The sequence below is a fragment of the Gobio gobio genome (assembly GCF_949357685.1).
Source record: "Gobio gobio genome assembly, chromosome: 3".
Classification (NCBI taxonomy): domain Eukaryota; kingdom Metazoa; phylum Chordata; class Actinopteri; order Cypriniformes; family Gobionidae; genus Gobio; species Gobio gobio.
In genome coordinates, this window is record NC_137099.1 from 11,534,045 (window position 1) to 11,555,112 (window position 21,068).

At 38.0% G+C, this 21,068-nt stretch overlaps 1 protein-coding gene across 2 annotated transcripts; it reads left to right on the forward strand.

Moving 5' to 3' along the window:
* The first annotated feature begins 3,213 nt into the window (after nt 1-3,213).
* Nucleotides 3,214-20,691, forward strand: lancl1 (LanC antibiotic synthetase component C-like 1 (bacterial)). 2 transcript variants are annotated; one of them, XR_013816165.1, is made up of 12 exons: nt 3,214-3,559; nt 4,585-4,682; nt 4,821-4,938; nt 10,833-11,040; nt 12,685-12,832; nt 13,762-13,908; nt 14,000-14,179; nt 17,913-18,089; nt 18,456-18,528; nt 19,149-19,227; nt 19,319-19,464; nt 20,527-20,691. XR_013816165.1 is itself a non-coding variant. In XM_079811992.1 (11 exons), exons 2-10 carry the CDS (start codon nt 4,596-4,598, stop codon nt 19,223-19,225), a joined length of 1,215 nt encoding a protein of 404 aa, XP_079668118.1. In that variant the 5' UTR covers nt 3,214-3,559; nt 4,585-4,595; the 3' UTR covers nt 19,226-19,227; nt 19,319-20,691. The 2 variants fall into 2 exon arrangements, 1 of the variants encoding a protein (XP_079668118.1); XM_079811992.1 differs by having other exon boundaries at nt 19,319-20,691.
* Nucleotides 20,692-21,068: the final 377 nt, after the last annotated feature.

Consider the following 21,068-nt stretch of genomic DNA (forward strand, 5'->3'; position numbering starts at 1 on the left):
AAACAAAAAACAAAAACAAGCCCAGGTCAGAAAAAGTAACGCAAAAGTAACACAACGCATTACTTTTCTTAAAAAGTAACTAAGTAGTTACTTTTTAAGGGAGTAACGCAATATTGCAATGCATTACTTTTCAAAGTAACTTACCCCAACACTGCTCATGACCGGAAAAGCGGAAATGGCGCCGGCGACTGTGGCATAAAAAAAGTCCCGCCGGCGACTATGCCATAATAAAGGTCCCGCTGCTTGCGAGGCTTGTGTTGCGCTCTTCTTATTAATAGTCACTCCTGCTTCTGCTTCATACTACAGTAACATTAATAATCACATCCATGAACATGATTTCTGCCCGAGTCCTATCCTGAGTCTTTTCCACCGGGATTCCCAAGATTCTGCGCTCAAACTTGGCGTCACCAAACTACGCCTTTGTTTTGAATAGGCAACCTCTAGTGTACGGAAAAAAAAAAAAACATAGTGCACTTTTAAAACTACATATGCTTTCAAGCGTGTATTGTAGCCTAATCTCATTTTTTAATGAATGGTTGTTATGTTAAATAAAATGTACTATTTTACCTTGGAACAGCATTGTTGACTCATCTTTCCTCAGACTCAATCCGTTGATGGCGGTCTTGCGTGCAATTAACAAAATACCCAGAATATTCCACACCAAAACCATATGGTGAAAAAATAGGCTGAATTCTGAAACTGAAAGATAGTGCGCCAATAAAGACACATCCTAGTCATGGGATAGTGATTTTCCAGGTCTGGAAAAGTCTAAAATTATTAATAAGTTGATGAAAAAACAAAACAAAATCAGGGACAGTGAAATGCTGCTTTAAAATTTAAATTTGGTAGATATTACATTTTGTTTTGTGCAATTTAAAATTTGGAGTGTTTTGTCTTATCTGTGACATTCAAACACTAACAGTTTTCAACGATTTTTAAACATCAGAAAGAAGGTTAGGGGAACATTTGATAACTTGAAACAAGCATATTTTCTTGAGTCAGATGCATTGCTGAATATCAGTCTATCAGAGCTCCATCGCCATGACAGCAACATGACCGCACTCTTGAGTTTCAGGATACATCTCTATCATGCAGTCCCTCATGAATTATTTAAGTTCTGATGAGACTCTCAAGGATGTTAGAGTAAATCAGATAATACATATTCAAAAGAGATCATCTCTTAGCTGTAATGAGTTTTTCAAACTTTCTTTTTAGTTTATTCCTTTGTTAAATGCTATGCTGTTTTAAGTATCTGAACTGTCTCTCTGGTTATTAATATCATGATACACATTTTATTGATTTATTATATTAAACCTTTAATTAAAATGTTACAATAAATGGAGTAATGATGGAGTTTTAGTTCCTTGCCTCTGTCGCCTTTAGCTTTTGACTTGCTCAGTTGGGGACACTAAATATTCAACTACTGATCCGACCGCATTGACAGATAATTGAATGTGTTGGATGACATCACTGTTTTCTCCAGAGCGGCTGTACAGCTGAATCAAATTCTGTTGCATGATTTTCCTGTTTAACACTGTGAAGCTGCTTTGAAACAATCGGCATTGTAAAAAGCGCTATATAAATAAAGGTGACGACTTAACTTGTAGTTCAGGCTATTACTATAAATTATTACTATTATTACTATTATTTGTAATACCTTCCTAATTGAGAAGCAAGACTCTAGAGTAAACTTAATTTAATTCATGTAAATTAATACATTTGGTGACCAAAATGTAGCAACAAAAATATTTGCAGTGAATTACATTAGAAGCAATGCTTCTCAAATTTCTTATTGAGGATCACAGTTTACATAACATTTAGACAGTTTAACTTTGATTTACCACTTAAAGCAATGAAAATCTAAAAATAAAAAATTCCTATTTAAAGCCACAATATGTAATCTTTGGTCGCTTATTCAAAACAAAGGCGTAGCTTGATGGCGCCTCGATTTCGCGGGGCTTTTATTATGTCGCAGACGACCACTTCCGCTTCTTCCGCTCATGCGAATGTGGGGTAACGCAGCACTGTTCTATAATATTAGATCAATTTGAGAGTGTTAAGATATGTCATAATGCATTCTCTGTGTGTTCGCTCGGCGGCTACTATGAGACACTTGTTGTGCACTGCAGTAAGCTAGATCGATATTAGGCATGGTAAAACATATCAGCGAATCAAGAAACGAGATTTAAACAATAAGACTAACTGTGTTGAGCTATATAACAATGGTTCGTTTTCTGTCGAGGAATGTATCCAAACAGTTGCTCACCTGTCTAATAAAACACATATTAAAGCGTAAATCAAGGTGTAACGATGTTTTTTCGTGTGGGAAGAAGGAGGCGGGAACCGGCGAACAATAAACAATAAACTTTAATCAAATAAACAAACAAACAAAGTGAAAGTAAAAGCGGCAGCCCCTCACGGACGACTGCCGCACACATACATAAACAAAACCATAAATAAAAATACCACTTAAAATCCAGGCCTGGTCCTCTCTCGTCCTTCACTGTCGTCGCTCCTCCTTTATACTCCCGTCACTCCTCCGCGAGAGACGAGGCCAATGCGGCACTCAGCTGGCGCTCATCATCATAATAATGACTCTCACGGTCCCTCAGCCTCGCTGCTCGCCACATACCCCCAACGCCCTTCGCAGGCCGGGGGGTACCCACGAATCATGACAGATTTTTCACTTTTGGGTGAACTATCCCTTTAAGCTTTCAGCAGCAATGTGGATTGATAAAGGCTGATTGGCAGACGTGGTGCTCTGCAAATTCAAACAAGAACCAATCAAAAGCATAAGAATAGCATCGCTCAGATCTAACCCTTTTTGTAATCATGAACATTTTTATAATTAACTGTAATTGAATTACACAATTTCTTCAGTAACTGCAACTGATTAGTTACATTTATTTTTTAATTAAATTCTGTAATCTAGTTACATGTTAGTTACACGCCAACATGGTCATTGCTAGGCGACGCACGGTCCGTGTCCTGGTTAAAATTACTTACTTCACAGGATTTTAACATTCTTGAAACATTTGGGATAATGTAAGTACACAAGTCAACAAAATATGTAACATTGTAGTGTTTTTTGGATATTTTATTACAAAAATCTTACATATTGTGCCTTTAATCTCAACTGTGAATTCAAACCAGTATCATGTTGTGGCCTCAGCTAAGTGTAGTAAACCTCCTCGACACCAGATGGCTGCAGTCATACAAGCACACGCATGCTCAGTATAAGCAGCTCGAGCTCATCAGTTCACTCTCAGCACAGCATGTCTCAGTTCACTGGACTGTTGGAGTAACATATAACTTGGGAGAGTGGCTTATTTTGCCATTTAGTCGGAGTGACTGTCGGGCGCGTCCGAAAGTGTGTAACTTTAGAGACTTGTGGATCAGCGCTGATTTGAGACGCGCACTGTTTTGAACGATTCAGTCCGCTTTGGTAAAGTAGTTCGACCAGTTCACTAAAAAGAACCGGTTCAAAAGAACGATTCGCTCACGAACCGGACATCACTAGTGAGCAGACGTGAAGATTTCTACAGCGCACTCATTCACGGTATGTTCACTGTTTTAAAATAAACCTTGTTTTTGACGTTATTTAGCTAGAATGCATTTGATTAACACATTTATAACCTATAGATATATTGTGCTTTTGATACAAGTAGCCTCGTATCGCTCGAGAGTGCAGAAGGCGTGCGTGTATTTCTAGACCTCCGTTTTATTTCACAAAGAATTATTCACAAACAAATTATTGCAGTTTTATAAAACGGACAATTAAGTAAAGATGGAATGCTCTTCATTTTATTAGTGCGTAGCGGAACGTTGGGTGTGTACGTATTCATGCGAAAGGCCTTAAGGCCTGTTTCTCACCACACGCGTAAGCAGCACGTAGTTTTTTTTTTTTTTTTTTTACCAATGTCATACTTCCGGGTCTTTGGCTTCCGGACTGGCCCACGCAGAGTAAACTGTTTTCCGGTAACCGCGATGGCTGAACCTTACAGCAACCATTTCGGAAATCAAAGTCTGTGTACGAATGGACATGTTTGAACGGTCTTGGTGATTTATTAGTAAAACTACAACGCTCTTATTAAGAGCTAAATTTAGGATTAATTCGAAATGGCGTCGCTTAACTTGGTTATATCCTTCCCAGTGTCTGTTTGGTGCGGCTGTGCATGATTGCGTTGCATTCTCTGAATGTCGGAGATGGTCGAAAGGGGGGCTTTAGCCGCTCTAAATTCACTATAAACCACGACTTCACGGGGCATATTGCTTTTATAAAACGGTTACGCCATAAACATTTATTTTATTCATAATTTAACGTTAAACATATAGCAACGACAACCAAAAAAATACTGAATCTTCCGCCAAGCAATGTAGTTCATCAGAAACAATGCAACCAACGCAGACGCAGTGGCGCAGTAATTATTAATGTAATGAGGGCATGTGTATGTTTATTTACAGCAGCTTAACCAATCAGAATCAAGAACCGGAACTATTTGTTTATGAATGGGGGTTTAGGCACAACTAGTACGCAGTGCTTCTATCCTTTTAAGTTTTTAGTCTGTGCTTTTTTTTTTCCAGATCACTCCAAAATGTCTGAACCACGAGCCTTAAAGAATCCCTACCTAGATTATACTGGGCCTGGATGTGCACAAGACCTGTTTGACATGCAGGGAAATGTGAGTGATTCCAAAAAGACACTATCTTACAAATACTGTGCTAGAAATAATTGGTGTACCATAGTATATGAATATTGTAATCATTCATAACCTTCACTGAATTACATTAATGCACTGCTTTACCCTGTCTTCATGCAGTTGACCCAGCATTTTGCCAGCTGTGTAAGCAGTAAGATCGGTGAGCTTATGGCAATCATGGAGAATGGACTGAAGACAGCCGACCCCAGAGACTGTACTGGCTACACTGGCTGGGCAGGTGAGGGAAACCTTACATGTGTATTAAAAAATAATTAACACCTGTTCAGTGAAACTGTATATGGCAAAATATCAGCCTCTATAGATGGGGTTCCTTAAAGGGGTCGTCCACCCAAAAATTAAAATTCTGTTATTATTCAAGGCCTGTGCATACTTCGTTTTCCGCATCCAGACGCGTCTCGCGTGCAGTCATGTTCCGCACAGCTTGCAAAGTACACCGTGTGCACAATTATTAGGCAAGTTGTATTTTTGTGGATTCTTTTTATTATTGAACAACTACAGTGCTCTCGGTCGATCCAAAATGTTAATAAACCTCAAACCTGAATATTTGCGGAAGTAAAAGTGAGGTTTTGGCTTGTTTCCACCGAGCGGTATTTTTGCAGTTTCCATTGTCAGAAGTTGTGAATGGTACGCTAATTCTTAACCGTACCAGTTTTTCTTAGCACAGTAGTCCGGTGCTAAAGGGTGGAGCTAGACCACTGTTGATTGGTTGACAGAGAATCGTCACTTGCACATGCTTTTTTGGCTGTATCTTTCCTTGCAGCCTTGGCTCAAACAAAACATGTCTTCTTGAGACAACAGCCACATGCCAAGAAGCAAGAACAAGATCTGCTGTATGTCGTCCACTGTTGTTTACTGTGTCGCTTGCTCCTTCGCGTGAGAATGACGTCGATCGCTCCACCTATCATAAGGGTATTGTTGGCGGTGGAAACGCAAGCTGGATCAGGGTTTATGGTCTTGAACCGTACCACACCACTTAGTGGAAACAAGCCAATAGTGTGCAGAATTATGCAACAAAATAAAAAAAGAGAATTTTCCCATGTCACTTTTTTTCATCTGTTAAAGTGAGAATAATAAACAAACAACTCAATTTACGAATAAACATTTCTGAAATGTACACACAAAAAAAAAATCAGTGCCCAATAGCTACCCTTCTTTTCAACAAGTCATAAGCCTTCCATCCATGGAGTGTGTCAGTTTCAAATCTGTTGACTATCAACTTTTTGTGAAGCAGCAACCACAGCCTCCCAGACAGAGGTGTATTGTTTTTCTTCACTGTAAATCTGCCCACAAGTTCTCAATAGGGTTTAGATCAGGTGAGGAAGGCCATGTCATTATTCGTTCATCTTTAAGGCCTTTACTGACTAGCCACGCAGTGGAGTACTTCAATGCATGCGATGGAGCATTGTCCTGCATAAAAATCTTCTTGAAAGATGCAGCTTTTGTCCTGTACCACTGCTCAAAGAATGTGTCTTCTAAAATCTGGCAGTAGGTTTGGGAGTTGATTTTGAGTCTGTCTTCAACCTGAAAAGGTCCAGCTAGCTCCTCTTTAATATTACCAGCCCATACCAGTACCCCACCTCCACCTTGTTGGCGTCTGAGTCGAAGTGGAGCTCGGTGCCCATTACTGATCCAGCCACGGCCCATACATCCGGTCCTGCAAAAGTCACTCATCTCATCAGTCCATAAAAACGTTGAAATTTCTGTCTTCAGATATTTCTTTGCCCAGTCTTAATGTTTCAACTTGTGTGTCTTGTTCAGTGATAGTCAGGTTTCAGCCTTCCTTACCTTGCCCTACCTACGTTTCTTGCGACCTTGTTGACTAACAAAACGTTTGTTGGTTCTGTGATCATGCCCCAATATCTTAGCAATTTCAAGAGTGCTGCATCCCTCTGAAAAGTAAAAAGTTTCAGAGTCAGTTAAATCAAGCATTCTGCATTAGTTCAGGCAGGCCACTTAGTCAAGCTGTTATCAGCTGACATCAGCTGATTTGCTAAATGTAAACCCTACCCATATCAGCTGATCTGATTCTTATGCACTCAATTGGCAACTCTCAAACATGTCAGTTTAAGTTTAGTCTGCCTGCTTCCACTGCACGCTGCTTTGCAACCCACCTCCTCCCCAGCTGCTCCTTAAACTAGTGTTTAACTTAATCAATGTCATTCTGTTGTCATTGAGGCATGCTTTGTTCTCATTGGGGGGATTTACGCTGCTCTCCCAGTTTAAAGAAATGGGAGGTTGTCCCCAGAAGCTGCTGCTGTTCCTTGTCTTGGCTTTTCATGAAACTCATGAAAGGGATGGCGAATTTGGAACACAGCCATATCTGCAAACTTGTGCAAAATATGCCGATTAAAAAGTTTTTTTTTTTTTAAATTATTTTGTCTAATAATTACACACACCTCGATATAGGGTGTTGATCTCCTTAGGCCACACCCTCCCTCATTTCTCAAAACACATCACCTGTGGCCTATACCATGAAGCTGGTTTAGCTGGCTAGCCAGATATGTTTAAGCTTAGTTTGTGCCAATCCTGGGTTTTAGGTACCATTAAAGTGGTTTGGCTTTTAGCCGTGTTCATCTCCATAGTAACTTACTCTCCACGGCTAACCTGCTCGAGGGCAGGTTATGTTCTGGATAAGAGATCTCAAACTGAAATTGGACCAATCAGCTGTGAGCAAAGTGACACACCTCTGATGCAATAAAGTCACTCCCTCTGTTTCTATCCAAATTAAAGGTCAATATAGCAAATGGTTTTTAAAGACTAACGCGTCTGGCTTTTAACAATGCTTATTTATAATAATAATACTTTTGAATGATTTAGATATCGTTTATGTAATTATACCCTTATATATTTTAGTTAATCAATCATTAATAGGCACTTAGTTAAAATTAATATTAATAGCCTATATAAAGGTCATACAAATAAGCTTTAAAATCAATAAATAAAGCTATAAAAATGACTACATGATCTTAAATGTTCAATTCTCTCTATATATCAACTAAACAAACTTCATAACTTTTACTTGCATTGACGTATAATATATTCCTTTAAGTTATCCTCTTTCATAGACAGCTCTTTTCTTCCTGTCTATTTGTTTAAATTCTTAATATATTTTCAATCATGTAATATTCTGCAGAAGAGAGAAATGAATCTCAGTTTCACTGATCCACAGCATGTGATTGGCTGTTCACTACTGATATCACAGGCTTTGATCCTGAGTTTAGGAGTTTAGCTGAGTTGACAGAGAAAGCTGATGATCAGCATCATGGGACCAACAAAGCCTGAATAGATTGGTTTGGTTTTGTCAACTCAAAACTAATCCTGTAACCCTGAGTTTGTTAAACTACCATCATGGTACAGGCCCCTGATATGCTTAAATCCAGTTGGAAAATATTTATAAAAATTATATGGTCAAAATACTCACTTGCCTAATAATTCTGCACACAGCGTATACTCAACCGCGGATGGTCGAGTTTTAACATGCGCCGTACAATTGTGACTCGTCTATCTTTCTTGCGCATGCGCACCTTTCTCGTAATCTCAAAAATTGGGCTGCACGTGGATGGCCGAAGTATACTTTGGGCTTTACTCAACCTCGTGTTGTCCCAAAGCTTTCTGGTAATACTTTATCCAGGGTTCCCATGGGTCCTTGTAATCCTGTGACTCGGATACAAAAAAATTCAAGGCCCTGGAAAGTTTTTGAAAATAAACATGCATGGATACAGGTCCTTGAAAGTGCTTGAACTTATTTTGTGCAAGAAGTTTTCTGGAAAAAAATGTCTTATTCCCTCCGGTTCCACTAATGTGTAATTTTGCCGACACTTCATGGCCTATGTATACTAGCTTGCTTGATTTACGTTAGTTGCACACATTTACACGTTTCACGTTAAGTGTTTACCGCATGAGGTACTTTATGTTGTACGTTGCTATGACTGTCACATGCGCACAAAACTACTATGATGGTACCTCAATATTTCACAGACACGTGAAACATGGCAAAAATAGGCTGAAACCGCTAATTACATGATGCCTGGAAAATACAAGTTTCAAGATATTTGAATGTGTCCACCTTGAAAGGTCCTTGAATTTGAAGTTAACCAAAGTGTGGGAACCCTGTTTATTTCCACTTTAGACATTCTACTAACTAGGGATGCACCGATATATTTAATAAATATAATACTGCGCTCATGTACTCATACTGATACAAATGCTTTAATACCATTTGAATTAAAACTAAATTGTATACTGTATACTTAATTGAATTCTTGAAGTGAACTTAAAAGGTTGAGAAATTAACTGCATGTGTAACAGTATACCATGTATTCGGTCTTAAAGGGACAGCAGCTTAATAAACCTGCTGCTTTGTTTTTAATGTTTATCGAACAACAAAGGACAAATAAATAACTCACTGCTCTTTAGTAAATTATGATGCTTTAATAAAGAATCATCTATATTTAATTTGTACAGTGAAGACTATGCAGTGTTACATTTGATTTATTCAAATTCTGTACCTGTAACTACTGTTAGAATACCTGAAAAATCTGAAAAGCACTGTTTATTTCTTTTGTTTCTTTGTTCTGTTGCATTTATTTGTGCTATTTGTAATTGGATTAGTTATTTTATTGCTGACTGTTTACTTGTCTCCTATTAGTGCTTTAAATTTACATTAATTAGGCTAGTCATTTTTGAAGTAGTATCAAAATTGTAACTGTAATTGTAACAGAATTGTGGTATTTCTCCAGGATCTAAACATTTGAACCACTGAGTCTTGCTGAAGCAGCTCTAAATATGCCCTGTGCTGATAAATGAAATATAGAAAATAGTAGAGCAATAGAATGAACGGTGAAAGTAACAGAAGCTTGTACAGTTTGAACAGGCATAATTAAGAATTAAAATTAACTGAAGGAAATGTATATTTGTTAAACCAATGAACATAATTCATATTATTTTGGTTTCTCTATACTATTATGACAAGTACAAATGCAATGAAAAAACGGGTATCGGAGACTGCCTCGTTCTGGAAAAAGTGGTATCGATGCATCCCTGCTACTAACAATAAGTAACTTTGCAACTACATGTCAACTAGCAGTCATTATATATTATTTAAATGTGAGTTCAGCAGACAGTGTACTAATACTATTTCATATCAACATGACCTGTCCCATCAATGTTTATGCTGAAATAGCGTCAAAAAACATTTTACCTTATGTGACGAGTAGTATGTATTCCCAGTACTCATAAAAGAGTAGGCAAAAAGTACCCGGATGACCTACTATCCCATGAGGCCACAGGAGAGGATTTGTATATTTCAGTCATGCGACGTAACTGATGCTGGTTGGTCATACGATAATGGCAACATAGCAAATGTAGTATGTCCAGATTACATTCATAGTGTATATAGAGCATACTTTATTAGCATTCACAAAGTACTTATTCAAAATAAGTACCAACTCAAGATAGTATGCCAGTCTGTTTCTGTAGCCACCGAAGCTTCTATCAGCAGCTGCAGTGATGACCTTATCAATCAGAGATTGGCTCCCTTATTAAGAAGGCGGGACTTGTTATTGTCATTGCACTTTTTCCCATTCATAAGGAATATGAGCATCCTCTTTGTATATCTCAAGATTTTGGTATAAATAACTTTGCAAGTGCACGTAGAATAAGTTGAAAAACCCTAACCTAACAGAGATAGTTAGCATGTAGTTGCAAATGAACAAATTGGCGTAGTTACAAAGTTACTTATAAGTACTAGTATGCTGATAACCAAGTAGTTTTGGCTTCTATTGTATTTTTTTGTTCATTCAATGGGAACCGAAACATGTTTGGTTGCCAACATTCGTCAAAATATCATCTTTTGTGTTCAGCAGAAGAAGAAAAATACAGGTTTGGAACGAGGGTGAGAAAATGATGAGAGAATTTTTGGGTGGACTATTCCTTTGAGGGATGCGCTGGTATAACTTTGTCCAATATATTGAAATCTGATTATTATTATTATTATTATATTATTTTTTTGAATGATTTATTATAGTTCACTGCTCATGTTCATGGTTTTATATCATGAAACTACGTGGCCCACATTGCTAAGTCGTCCCCCCCCCCTTCCCCCAACTGCAGGCGTTGCCCTGCTTTACCTGCATCTCCACAGTGTCTATGGAGATCCCTCTTACCTCCAGAGGGCTCTGGACTATGTCAACCACAGTCTGAGGAGTTTAACCCAGCGCTGGGTGACCTTCTTGTGCGGGGATGCAGGACCGCTGGCTATAGCGGCGGTGGTCTATCATCGCCTCCAGAAACCCCATGAGGCTGAGGAGTGTGTGAACAGGTCTGACCCTGCTCTACCTCCATTTTTGTGTATGTGTTGGGTTGGTGACATCACGCTTCAAATTAGAATTGCACATCTAAATATGTAATCGTATTATTTTTGTCTTGAGTCATTCAAAGATATATTAATCATGTCATTCACAGGGACGTTTTTAGTATTTCTGAATTGAAATCTGTTTTGATAGTTTTCGTGTATTTAAACTTAATCAGTACATGTCTGAAATTCTTAAAGGAAAAGATTAGCAGTGAAGCAACAGTCTCTCAGACACCCTTATTTGTCACTGACCCATGTAAACATTAGGAATTTACATTATTTGAATAAAGTAGGATAGTTAAATATCATTTAAGTCCAAAAAGATGATATATGTTGAAGGAATGACTATCGAAATGTATTGTTTGTTGTCAGATGTCCACATTTAGTCTAATGTCTTGTGTTCAGAGTTTGAAATTAACTTTTTCACTCACCGGCCAATTTAGCTTTTTAAGTTACCAGCCATTCAGAACTTCTACTAGACAAAAAGAGAAATAAACCAGATCAACTATGTCGCAGCTTAAAAACAAAACAAAATTAATCGCACGTTGTTTCTGTAATTAGTTTTTTAAACATTTTTATATTGTAATTTCAGTTACATTCCAAATTAATGTAGAAACAATTTAAAGACAGTATATTTTAAATATTTGTTGTATTGGCATATATTTATGAATAAAGGCCAGCATCACTGTTACTGCTACTACTGATGTCTCTATGACATTGATTTTGTTTTTAACGTTTAATGATTAGACATTCAAAATTACAGTATCATTGAAAGCTATATCAATTTCAACCTTTTTTTTTTAGGCTTAAATAAAAAAAACTTTAAGTAAACTTAAACCAATCCTCACATAAATTACCTGTGGCCCTTCCTACCTGTCTAACAGGTTGGAAATATACAGAAATTGAATAGTTATCTTAACAGTCTGCACTGCAAAAATAATACATTAAATATAGATTAATTCTTAATAAAGCTACAAGTTTCTGTTACCTTTGTTCTTTGATTAACTTTAAGATCTGCCACTGCTGAACATCATGCGGATCTGAAACAGTCACGCACAACTCATTTGCAGTTCATTTAAGACGTTATTTAACTAATTTAAGACCGCTCTTATGAGGATACTTGACAAAGCAGGCACTTTGGCATAAGTCTGTGTGTTACTGTTTGTTCAAGCGTGAAAGAACTCGATTCTGGTGCGCTGTCTGTGCGTCACAGATAGGACATTCACAGACAGCGCACTCGTATATAAAAAGTGAGTAAACATAAGTGACCCTCCAAATTGGCTAGTGATTTGACCGCGTTACCCGCCACACCTGATTTTTACCTGCATTTGGCGGGTGTTAATTTCAAACCCTGCTTGTGTTGTATATTTTGTAGTGCTGACTTGTTTATAACTTAATACTGCTTTAATAGAATTTCCCTGGAATACTCCCAAGAGCTGGTGTTCATTAAAAATCTCATACTAGGATTTCAGGATGAGGGTGAAATGTGGAGGATTTTCTTAGTCCATAGGGCAGCTCAGCTCTTTTTGTGTCCTGTTTCTCTTTCCTTGTCTTGACAGGGTTTCATTCCCAAGGGATCTTATTGTGATCTATTTGCTCGAATGTTTCCAGGCTGCTGCAGCTGTACCAGTCTGTAGTGCAGGGGAAAGGCAGTCTCCCCGATGAGCTGCTTTATGGCAGAATGGGCTACCTATACTCCCTCATGTTCATTAACCAGCAATTTCAGCAGGAGAAGATCCCCATTCAATACATTCAACAGGTCAGTCACCACTCATTTTGCCTCGAAGCTGAACGAAAGTGCATGATATCACATTTTAACCCAGGATGCATGGCTAATAGGAGTTATTCATGATAGTCAACGTGTTATACTCAACATGACCAAAATGTACAATTTTTATTACATCCGTAAATGCCCCTGGTTTTATTGGGAAAAAAGTCAGTTTTAAATAAAATGTAATGCAGTTACCGTTGTCATCTGCTGATGTAACCAAGAACATACAGGCAATGAAAAATAATATATCAAAAATTGTGTTGTTTATATACAATATCAAAAGGTAATATTGTAGCCTAACTTTCATAATCCAATCAAATGGAGAAAACCAAGCCTACATTATTTCTTGTGGTTAAAATATATAGTTTTCCATGGCTGGTAATACATGTAGAAAGCAGGGCAGATGAACAATATATACTACCATTCAAAAGTTTGTCAGTAATATTTTTGATATAAATAATGATTTTATACAGGAAGGAATAAAATCTGTCAACATTAATTCAATTATAATAGTGATCGATGTCACAGAATATTTGTATACAGCTCAACTGTTTTCTACATTGATAATAAGGAATGTTTGATGAGCAGTAAATCAGCATATTAGAATGATTTCTGAAGGATCATGTGACCCTGAAGACTGAAGTAATGATGCTGAAGATTCAGCTTTGCCATCACCGGAATAAATTACTTAATTTTATTTAGAAAATAATAATATTGTATAATATAATTATTTCAAAAGCATTAAAGTCTTACTATATATTTTGGAACTGTCAGCAATTTACAAGTTGAATGTCAATTGTCAATCTCAAAATATTGGCCGATTTACAAGAAAAATTTCACTTTATGGAAGTTCAATGTGTTGTGAAAAGCGTGTGCGTCGTCTTAACTTATTAAACATGCATGTGCATTTATTTCAGATCTGTGATGCTGTGCTGGCTTCAGGGCAGACCCAGTCTCAAAGGAACAAGATCCAGGAACAAAGCCCTCTAATGTACGAGTGGTATCAGGAGGAGTATGTGGGTGCCGCCCATGGACTGTCAGGGATCTATTACTACCTGATGCAGGTGAGCACACTCAAAAAGCATACATTATTGACTGGGGGGGATATCATTTTGGTCAAAGTCATTCAAACAAACATATTTTCTCTCCATATAGCCTGGGTTTGTTGCTGAGGACAGGCTTTCATATCTAGTCAAACCCAGTGTGAACTATGTGTGTCAGCTGAAGTTTCAATCAGGCAACTACCCACCATGTGTCGGTGACTCTCGGGATCTTCTGGTGCACTGGTGTCACGGCTCTCCAGGAGTTATCTACATGTTGATACAGGCTTTTAAGGTACAAATCTCCAAGTCCGTGATATATTCTTAAATCTTAGTTATCTGTAGTTTCAAACTGTCACTCTGTTTGTTATATGAAATTTTTTTTCAGTACTTTTACAATCACAATCTGAGTCCGATCTTGCTAATTTTGAGATGTACTATCGAGAATGTCCAGACTGGAACAAGCTATGGACTTTTTTGTGAAATTTGCACATTTTAAAACAGTATTGCATTAAAAAGTAAAGTTAACTGAAGTTATTCAGTCAAGAGCAGCGAGTGATTGTTTTTTCAGGGTTCCCGCGGTGTCTTAAAGCCTTAAAGGTCCCATGGCATGGCATTTTTCTATTATTTTATAATGTTTCCTGAGGTGTACTTGTATTGTTAGTATGACTTTTACATCATAAAATGTCATAATTTAGAAATAAAAGGCATTTTTTCTATACTGCTGTTTGCCCTGTGGCTGAATGCCCTGCTTCAAGAGGCGTGTCTGCTGTGAGACTTCAGTAAAAACGCCCACTGTTGTGATTGGCTGACATCTTTGCATTTTAAATGAGCGGAGGGGGCGTGGTTTAACGAGGTCTACGAGGCAGGAGCAGGCACAAGCTGCTGCCAGAGACACGGATGGACCTGAGTTCACTTCACAGCAGTTCTCAGCATGTCTGAACTGTTGTAGTTACAGCATATACTTCAGGTTATTAGTCTATTTCTAGTCGGAGGGACTGTCACTCATGTCAGAAAGTTAGTAACTTTAGTAAATTATGGATCAGCGCTGACTGGAGACGCGAAACGTTTAGAACGATTCAGTCCGATTTGGTGAACTGATTCGGTTCACTAAAAAGAATTGGTTCAAAAGAAAGATCGTTCGCGAACCGGACATCACTAACGTACTAGAGACTGAGCTCAGCGATTGCTAACAAAATTATTTATAGTAACAACTGAGTTATGAGAGCGCTGTCAGTCAGCGTGAGTTTATTGTGTTTGTATCTGAGAGTTCTGAATAAGCACGAGTCCCAGTCACACGAGTCCGTCTTCATCATTATTACCAACTTTGTAACGCATGCAAAGTACCATTACAGCTGTCGAGATGAACGAGTTAAAAGTAAGTGTTGATAATAGCATTATTTTTAAAATAAAATAAAAGCGTCAGTGACGCGCGTTGAGTACACAGCGCAAACAAAGACACAACAGCAGTAATCGAATGTAATCCAGTTTATTGTGGGGCTAGGCTGGCTAGCCCGGATATGCTCACGCTTACCCCCCTTCTGCTTAATCTCACGCCGCGTTTGGTGCCTCCGCTGTGGGCCAGATGCAGTACTGGGGGTCGGGGATGTTGAAGGCCAACGGCCAGTGCAGCCCGAGCCTCGGCGCGTGTGGGGTTTATCTCTAAAGATCTGACTCTGCCGATGTGAAGCAGAAACTCATGACTGTATGCACGTTTTAGAACCGATAGACGTGACGAGGACGTACAAAAACACTGACTCACAAGATAGAAAACACCGTTCTGTCGGGAGAGAAAGAGCTGCGTGTGCACGAATAATAAATAATTAGCTACACATCAGATATCACTGATCACAGATCAGAAGGAACTGAAAAAAGACTTCTGTTTTCATTTGTACATCCAAACACTGAGAAACTGCCAGCGTTCACTCGTTCACAAGCAATGATCAATGATCTCTCGAGCGTTTGCATGGGCGTGCCAGATTCTCTGGGCGGGGGAAAGGGAGGTAACCGTTCCTGCTTGGACGTCAAACCAGGAGACTTCAGGATTGGCTCGTCTGGCCTGTCATTTTCTCAAAGGCAGAGAAAGACAGACATAACTCGGTTTTACACCGATCAACATTTCTATCCACTTGGGGACACTATTCAGGCTAGGGGAACTCATATTAATGTTGAAAAACCTCATAAAATGAAAAATTAATGCCATGGGACCTTTAAAAGCATTAAATTTATCAATTTGGAAATAATACCTAAAAAGTCTTGAATTTTGATGTCTGGGTCTTACAAATTGTGCTGTATGTAACTTCTCCGTATTGTATTTTTACTCAAGTTTCATTTGTCAACCACGATTATTTTGATTAAATAACATAGTATAAATAAAGAGTGGCGGAACCAATAATTGAGAACGCAATGCAGCCCCGGGTCACAGTACAAAATACTGCGAACACATGATGCCTTCAGTAAATGAAGATCATGCGCTACAGCACCATAGACTGCAACTCAACACAGACCTCAAGCAACAAGCAAAGGAGAAGCGTGAAATGGGTATTCATTTTTTTATATAAATGGTCTTAAAAAGACTTGAATTTAACTTGAAGAAACCTGTAGGAACCCTGTCTTTTGTTTAACTCTGACACAAACAGCAGCAGGCAAAAAGCAGACTTTCCAGACCGAAAGCATGGATCAAATATAAGGACACTCATTCGTTCTTCAACTATTTATTCACTTAAGACATAACTGACTCTTTTATTTAAATACTCCCCAAGACATTTTGACATATTTTTGTATACGCTTGACTGTTTAGGCGTGCGCCTGAAACCCCCAAGCATAATTCTCATCCGTGTTCTGCTGTCTTGCAGTGTTCGCACAGAAAGCGTATTTTAATATTATTACGACATTATTAACATCTTCAAGATCGGTCGCGATATAAAATCGCCGGATCGCTAACTATGCATGTACACCATATTGTCAAAAGTTTTGGCATTCTTTCACTGATGTTTGTAGAAGCGTCTGCTTGCCTAGGTGCTTGATTTTATACACCTGTGGCCATGGAAGTGCAATATAGTGCATGCATGGTATGTAGACTTCAGATACAAAAAAATCCATCTGGCATGTTTTCTTTTAAATTAGCATTTTTATCAGCCTCCTATATTTGGGTTCAGTGAATGTCACTTTAGTGAATTCATTTTGATTGTCTTTTGATGCAAAAACCTTTTACGTCTGTCTTGTTTCACTGTTGTTGGTGGAATAGAGCTGGTCTTTAATATATTTCTGTCAGATTTACAGCAGCACATGAAACAGTTGTTAGCATGCTACTCGCACAATCCTGTCATTGCCTCTGTAACAATTTTCTTTAGCCTTAGAACGGGCAGAAATATGAGATTGATGACATTTCCTTTTGCCAGTGACTTAAACTCACAGGGTCATCCATTTTATTATACTCCTCCATCTTGTTTGGTTAAATATCTCTTTAAACAGGATAAAAACTTGCAGCTTGGCAATTGAAAGCCAGATCATGTGCATGTCTTGAAATCATTGGATTTCATTCGTGCCTTCTGATTGGTTCTGTGAACTTAGAGGCTTTTGCTGGCAAAAGGAAGTGGCGTTTAGAGGTTTCTGCCAATGAACCGGTATTTCTGAATGGACTGAGGCTGGGATTTAGCTGATTTTAACTATTTGATGAACGTATGCTATGTGCGGAGAGCATTCGCTCAATATCGTTTATTATACATCAAATTTTTGACAGAGATGCCGGTTAGCGGCTTTGTTTGTGTGTGTACACTGTGTGGGTGTATTTCATTTCCAGCTGTTTTTAACTGTTGGTATTAGTCATCAAGTGTGAGAACCACATTAGACACAAGCTGACATGCAGAAACCTCAAAGTATTTGAACTCGAGAAGAATTTGAAGTAATTCACTAGTATTTAAGATCATACTTGTGAATAGTGTTCTACCAAATGCATTGTTTGCAAACATATGGAAACGTCATATTCGTGTGCAGAACAGAAGACTATAAGCCGTCTTCCTCCCCAGGTGTTTGGTGTGAGGCAGTATTTGGAGGACGCTCTGCAGTGTGGAGAGGTGATCTGGCAGAGGGGTTTGGTGAAGAAGGGCTACGGCCTCTGTCACGGAGCTGCTGGAAACGCGTATGGCTTCCTGGCCCTTTACAAGGTCACACAGGATCTCAAACACCTCTACAGAGCCTGCATGGTGAGTCTGACCCCTCTCAAGCCTAGAATGTCATTTTCTTAAGAGCCTCAAAGGTATAAAAGCAATACATTGTCATGAAGTACTCGTTTATGAAATACTAAATTGTTTTTGATTTCAAGTGACCTAGCATTATGAACTAGCATTAAGTGAACTCCGGGGAAAACTACAATAATCTTGTAAAGAGTAAAAGGTGCCTTTTAACAGGTGAAGTCTAATTTTTTAAAAAGTACTTCAATTAAATAACTTTGTGGTGGAGTTAATACATAAGCAAATGCTTATGCATATTTTGTGCTGTGAGGAGGGGACCTGTCATTGCCTGTTGTGTGTACAGAGTCATGATGGGATTTGATGTCTTCTCATCTGCAGTTCGGAGACTGGTGCATGAATTATGGAAGACATGGCTGCCGGACTCCAGATACACCATTCTCATTATTTGAAGGTAAACATTATGCATGTATATTTACTGTTCCAAAGATTGGGGTCGGTAAGATTTTTGTTTGCTTTTTAAAAGAAGTCTCTTATGTTCACCAAGACTGCATTAATCTGGTAACAAATACAGTAAAAACAGCAATATTGTGAAAATTATTTTTACAATTTAAAATAACTGTTTTCTATTTTCAGATTAATAATTTTTTTTAGATGCAATTCATTCCTGTGAGATCATTCTAATATGCTGATTTATCACCAATGTTATGAACTGCTTTATATTTTTGTGGAAACGATGATTAATTTTGTCAGGATTCTTTGATAAATTCAACAGCATTTGTTTAAAATAAACAAATCGTATGTAACCTTGCAAATGGCCTTACTGTCACATTCGATCAATTCAATGCATCCATGCTGAATAAAAGTATTTATTTGAAGAAAAAAAATACTGACCCCAAACTTGTAAACGATATTGTATATCATTTTTTCTTTAACAGTCATTTTGAGAAGTGTCTCATTTTGTCTGTTTATTTATTTGTAGTTGTTGTGTTCAAATTCTGAATTAGTGAGGATTACAAACGTTTTATTTTCTACCAGTTTAACTAATATAATTTATCATATTGTCTCACGAAGGAATGGCAGGCACAATTTATTTCCTGGTTGACTTGCTGCAACCATCTAAAGCCAAGTTCCCTGCTTTTGAGTTGTAAAGGTAACTATACCACTGATTTTAAACGTTTGACTGTCCAGACATTTAATTATGCAAATAAAACCCTTGCTAACGTCAAAGTACCTCATTCCAGACTGTTCCGGATCAATGAGCTTTTCCGCTTGAGCTTCCTAGAGCTGGAAGAATGCGTCCTCTGATGGTGGAATAGTACTGTCTCACTCTGCTTGTGCGTCTGCATGCTTTGGATGCAATCTAGGCTATATAGGGTTCTTTGGAACTATAATGGGAAGCTTTTTAAATATGCTTAACAGATTGCACATTTTATTTGTGAATTTTTGATGTTATGGGTATATGTTTGTTAGTATTATTTGTATTGCTAAGACTCATTGATAATGAATTATTTTGATGTGTTTGTTAGAATATATATTGATATGACGGCAAGGTAAAGTTTAACATCTCTTTAAATTTTTAAGTGAACTAATTGCACAAAAGTGATTGCTTTTAAGATAACACTAAAATACAGTGTCAATATGCTTTCAGTTCGCTTGAAGGAATAGTTCACCCAAAAATGAAGATTATCCCATGATTTGCTCGCCCTCAAGCCATCCTATAGGTGTTTATGACTTTCTTCTTTCAGCTGAACACAATCTTGAGTTATAGTAAATGATATCTTGGCTCTTCCCAGCTTTGTAATGGCATTGAATATTGCCCAAGTTTTTGAAGCTCCAAAAAGCGCATCCATCCGTCCTGACAGTAATCCACATGACCAGTGAGTTCATAAATGCCTTCTGAAGCAAAGCGGTGGGTTTTTGTAAGAAATATGTCCATATTTAAACCTTTATAAACAAATCACTGGCTTCCGGCAAGGGCTGTACTCGGAAGAGTCACCTCTGACCCGAAGTATGACGTTGCTCTTTTCACTTTAGACTTCTAATTCATGACCTTTGTTTTGCATACCCTATGCCTACGCATATGTGGGGTCAGAGGTCACCCTTCCACTAGAACTCAACTCTTGTGAACACTCGTACAGCTGTTGCCAGAAACCAGTGATGATAGTTTATAAAGTTGTAAATATCTAAATTTATCTTACCAAAACCCTTCGCATCAGAAGACATTTATTAACCCGTTGGAGTCGTATGGATTACCGCTATAATGGATGGTTGCCTTTTTTGGAGCTTCAAAAACTTGCGCACCATATTCAATGCCATTACAAATCTGGGAAAAGCCAGTATATTATTTAATATAACTCCCGATTATGTTCAGCTGAAAGAAGAGAGCCATGTACACCTATAGGATGTCCTGAGGGTGAGTAAATCATGGGATTTTTATTTTTGGGTGAACTATTCCTTTAATGCTTTGCTTTCTGTATTAGTAATGTCTTTTTTTATTTCTTGATAATACTAGTAGTGATATCAGAGGATGTGCTGCAAAAACGATTTTTTTTTTTTATGGTGGAACAATCTGTTAATATTTTCATCTGCACAGCAATAAAATTAAAGAAAACAAGTACGTTTTTATCTTGGTCTGTTAACATTCTCACATCACATTAAAGGTGCAGTAAGCGATTTCTGAGAAAAAAATATGGACGTATTGTCTGTGACGTCACCTATAGGATTCTGTAGAGCCGTTTTGAAGCGCAAAGTAGGGTCGAGCTGGCCGTTGTCAGTGGGTCACTCCCGGATAGCAGAAAATGGGCTAAGAGGTGGGATGTGGGTGGAGCTGAAGTGACGCGATAACTAACAGACGGCAGATAAATGGCTATTCACCTGTCACTCAAAGTGGCCACGCCCTTAATTATGCAGGACTTTAAAGCTTTATATAATGTAAATGAATGAGTTATAAAAAAAATTCACCCCTCCCTCAGTTAAAATTATCCGTATAGA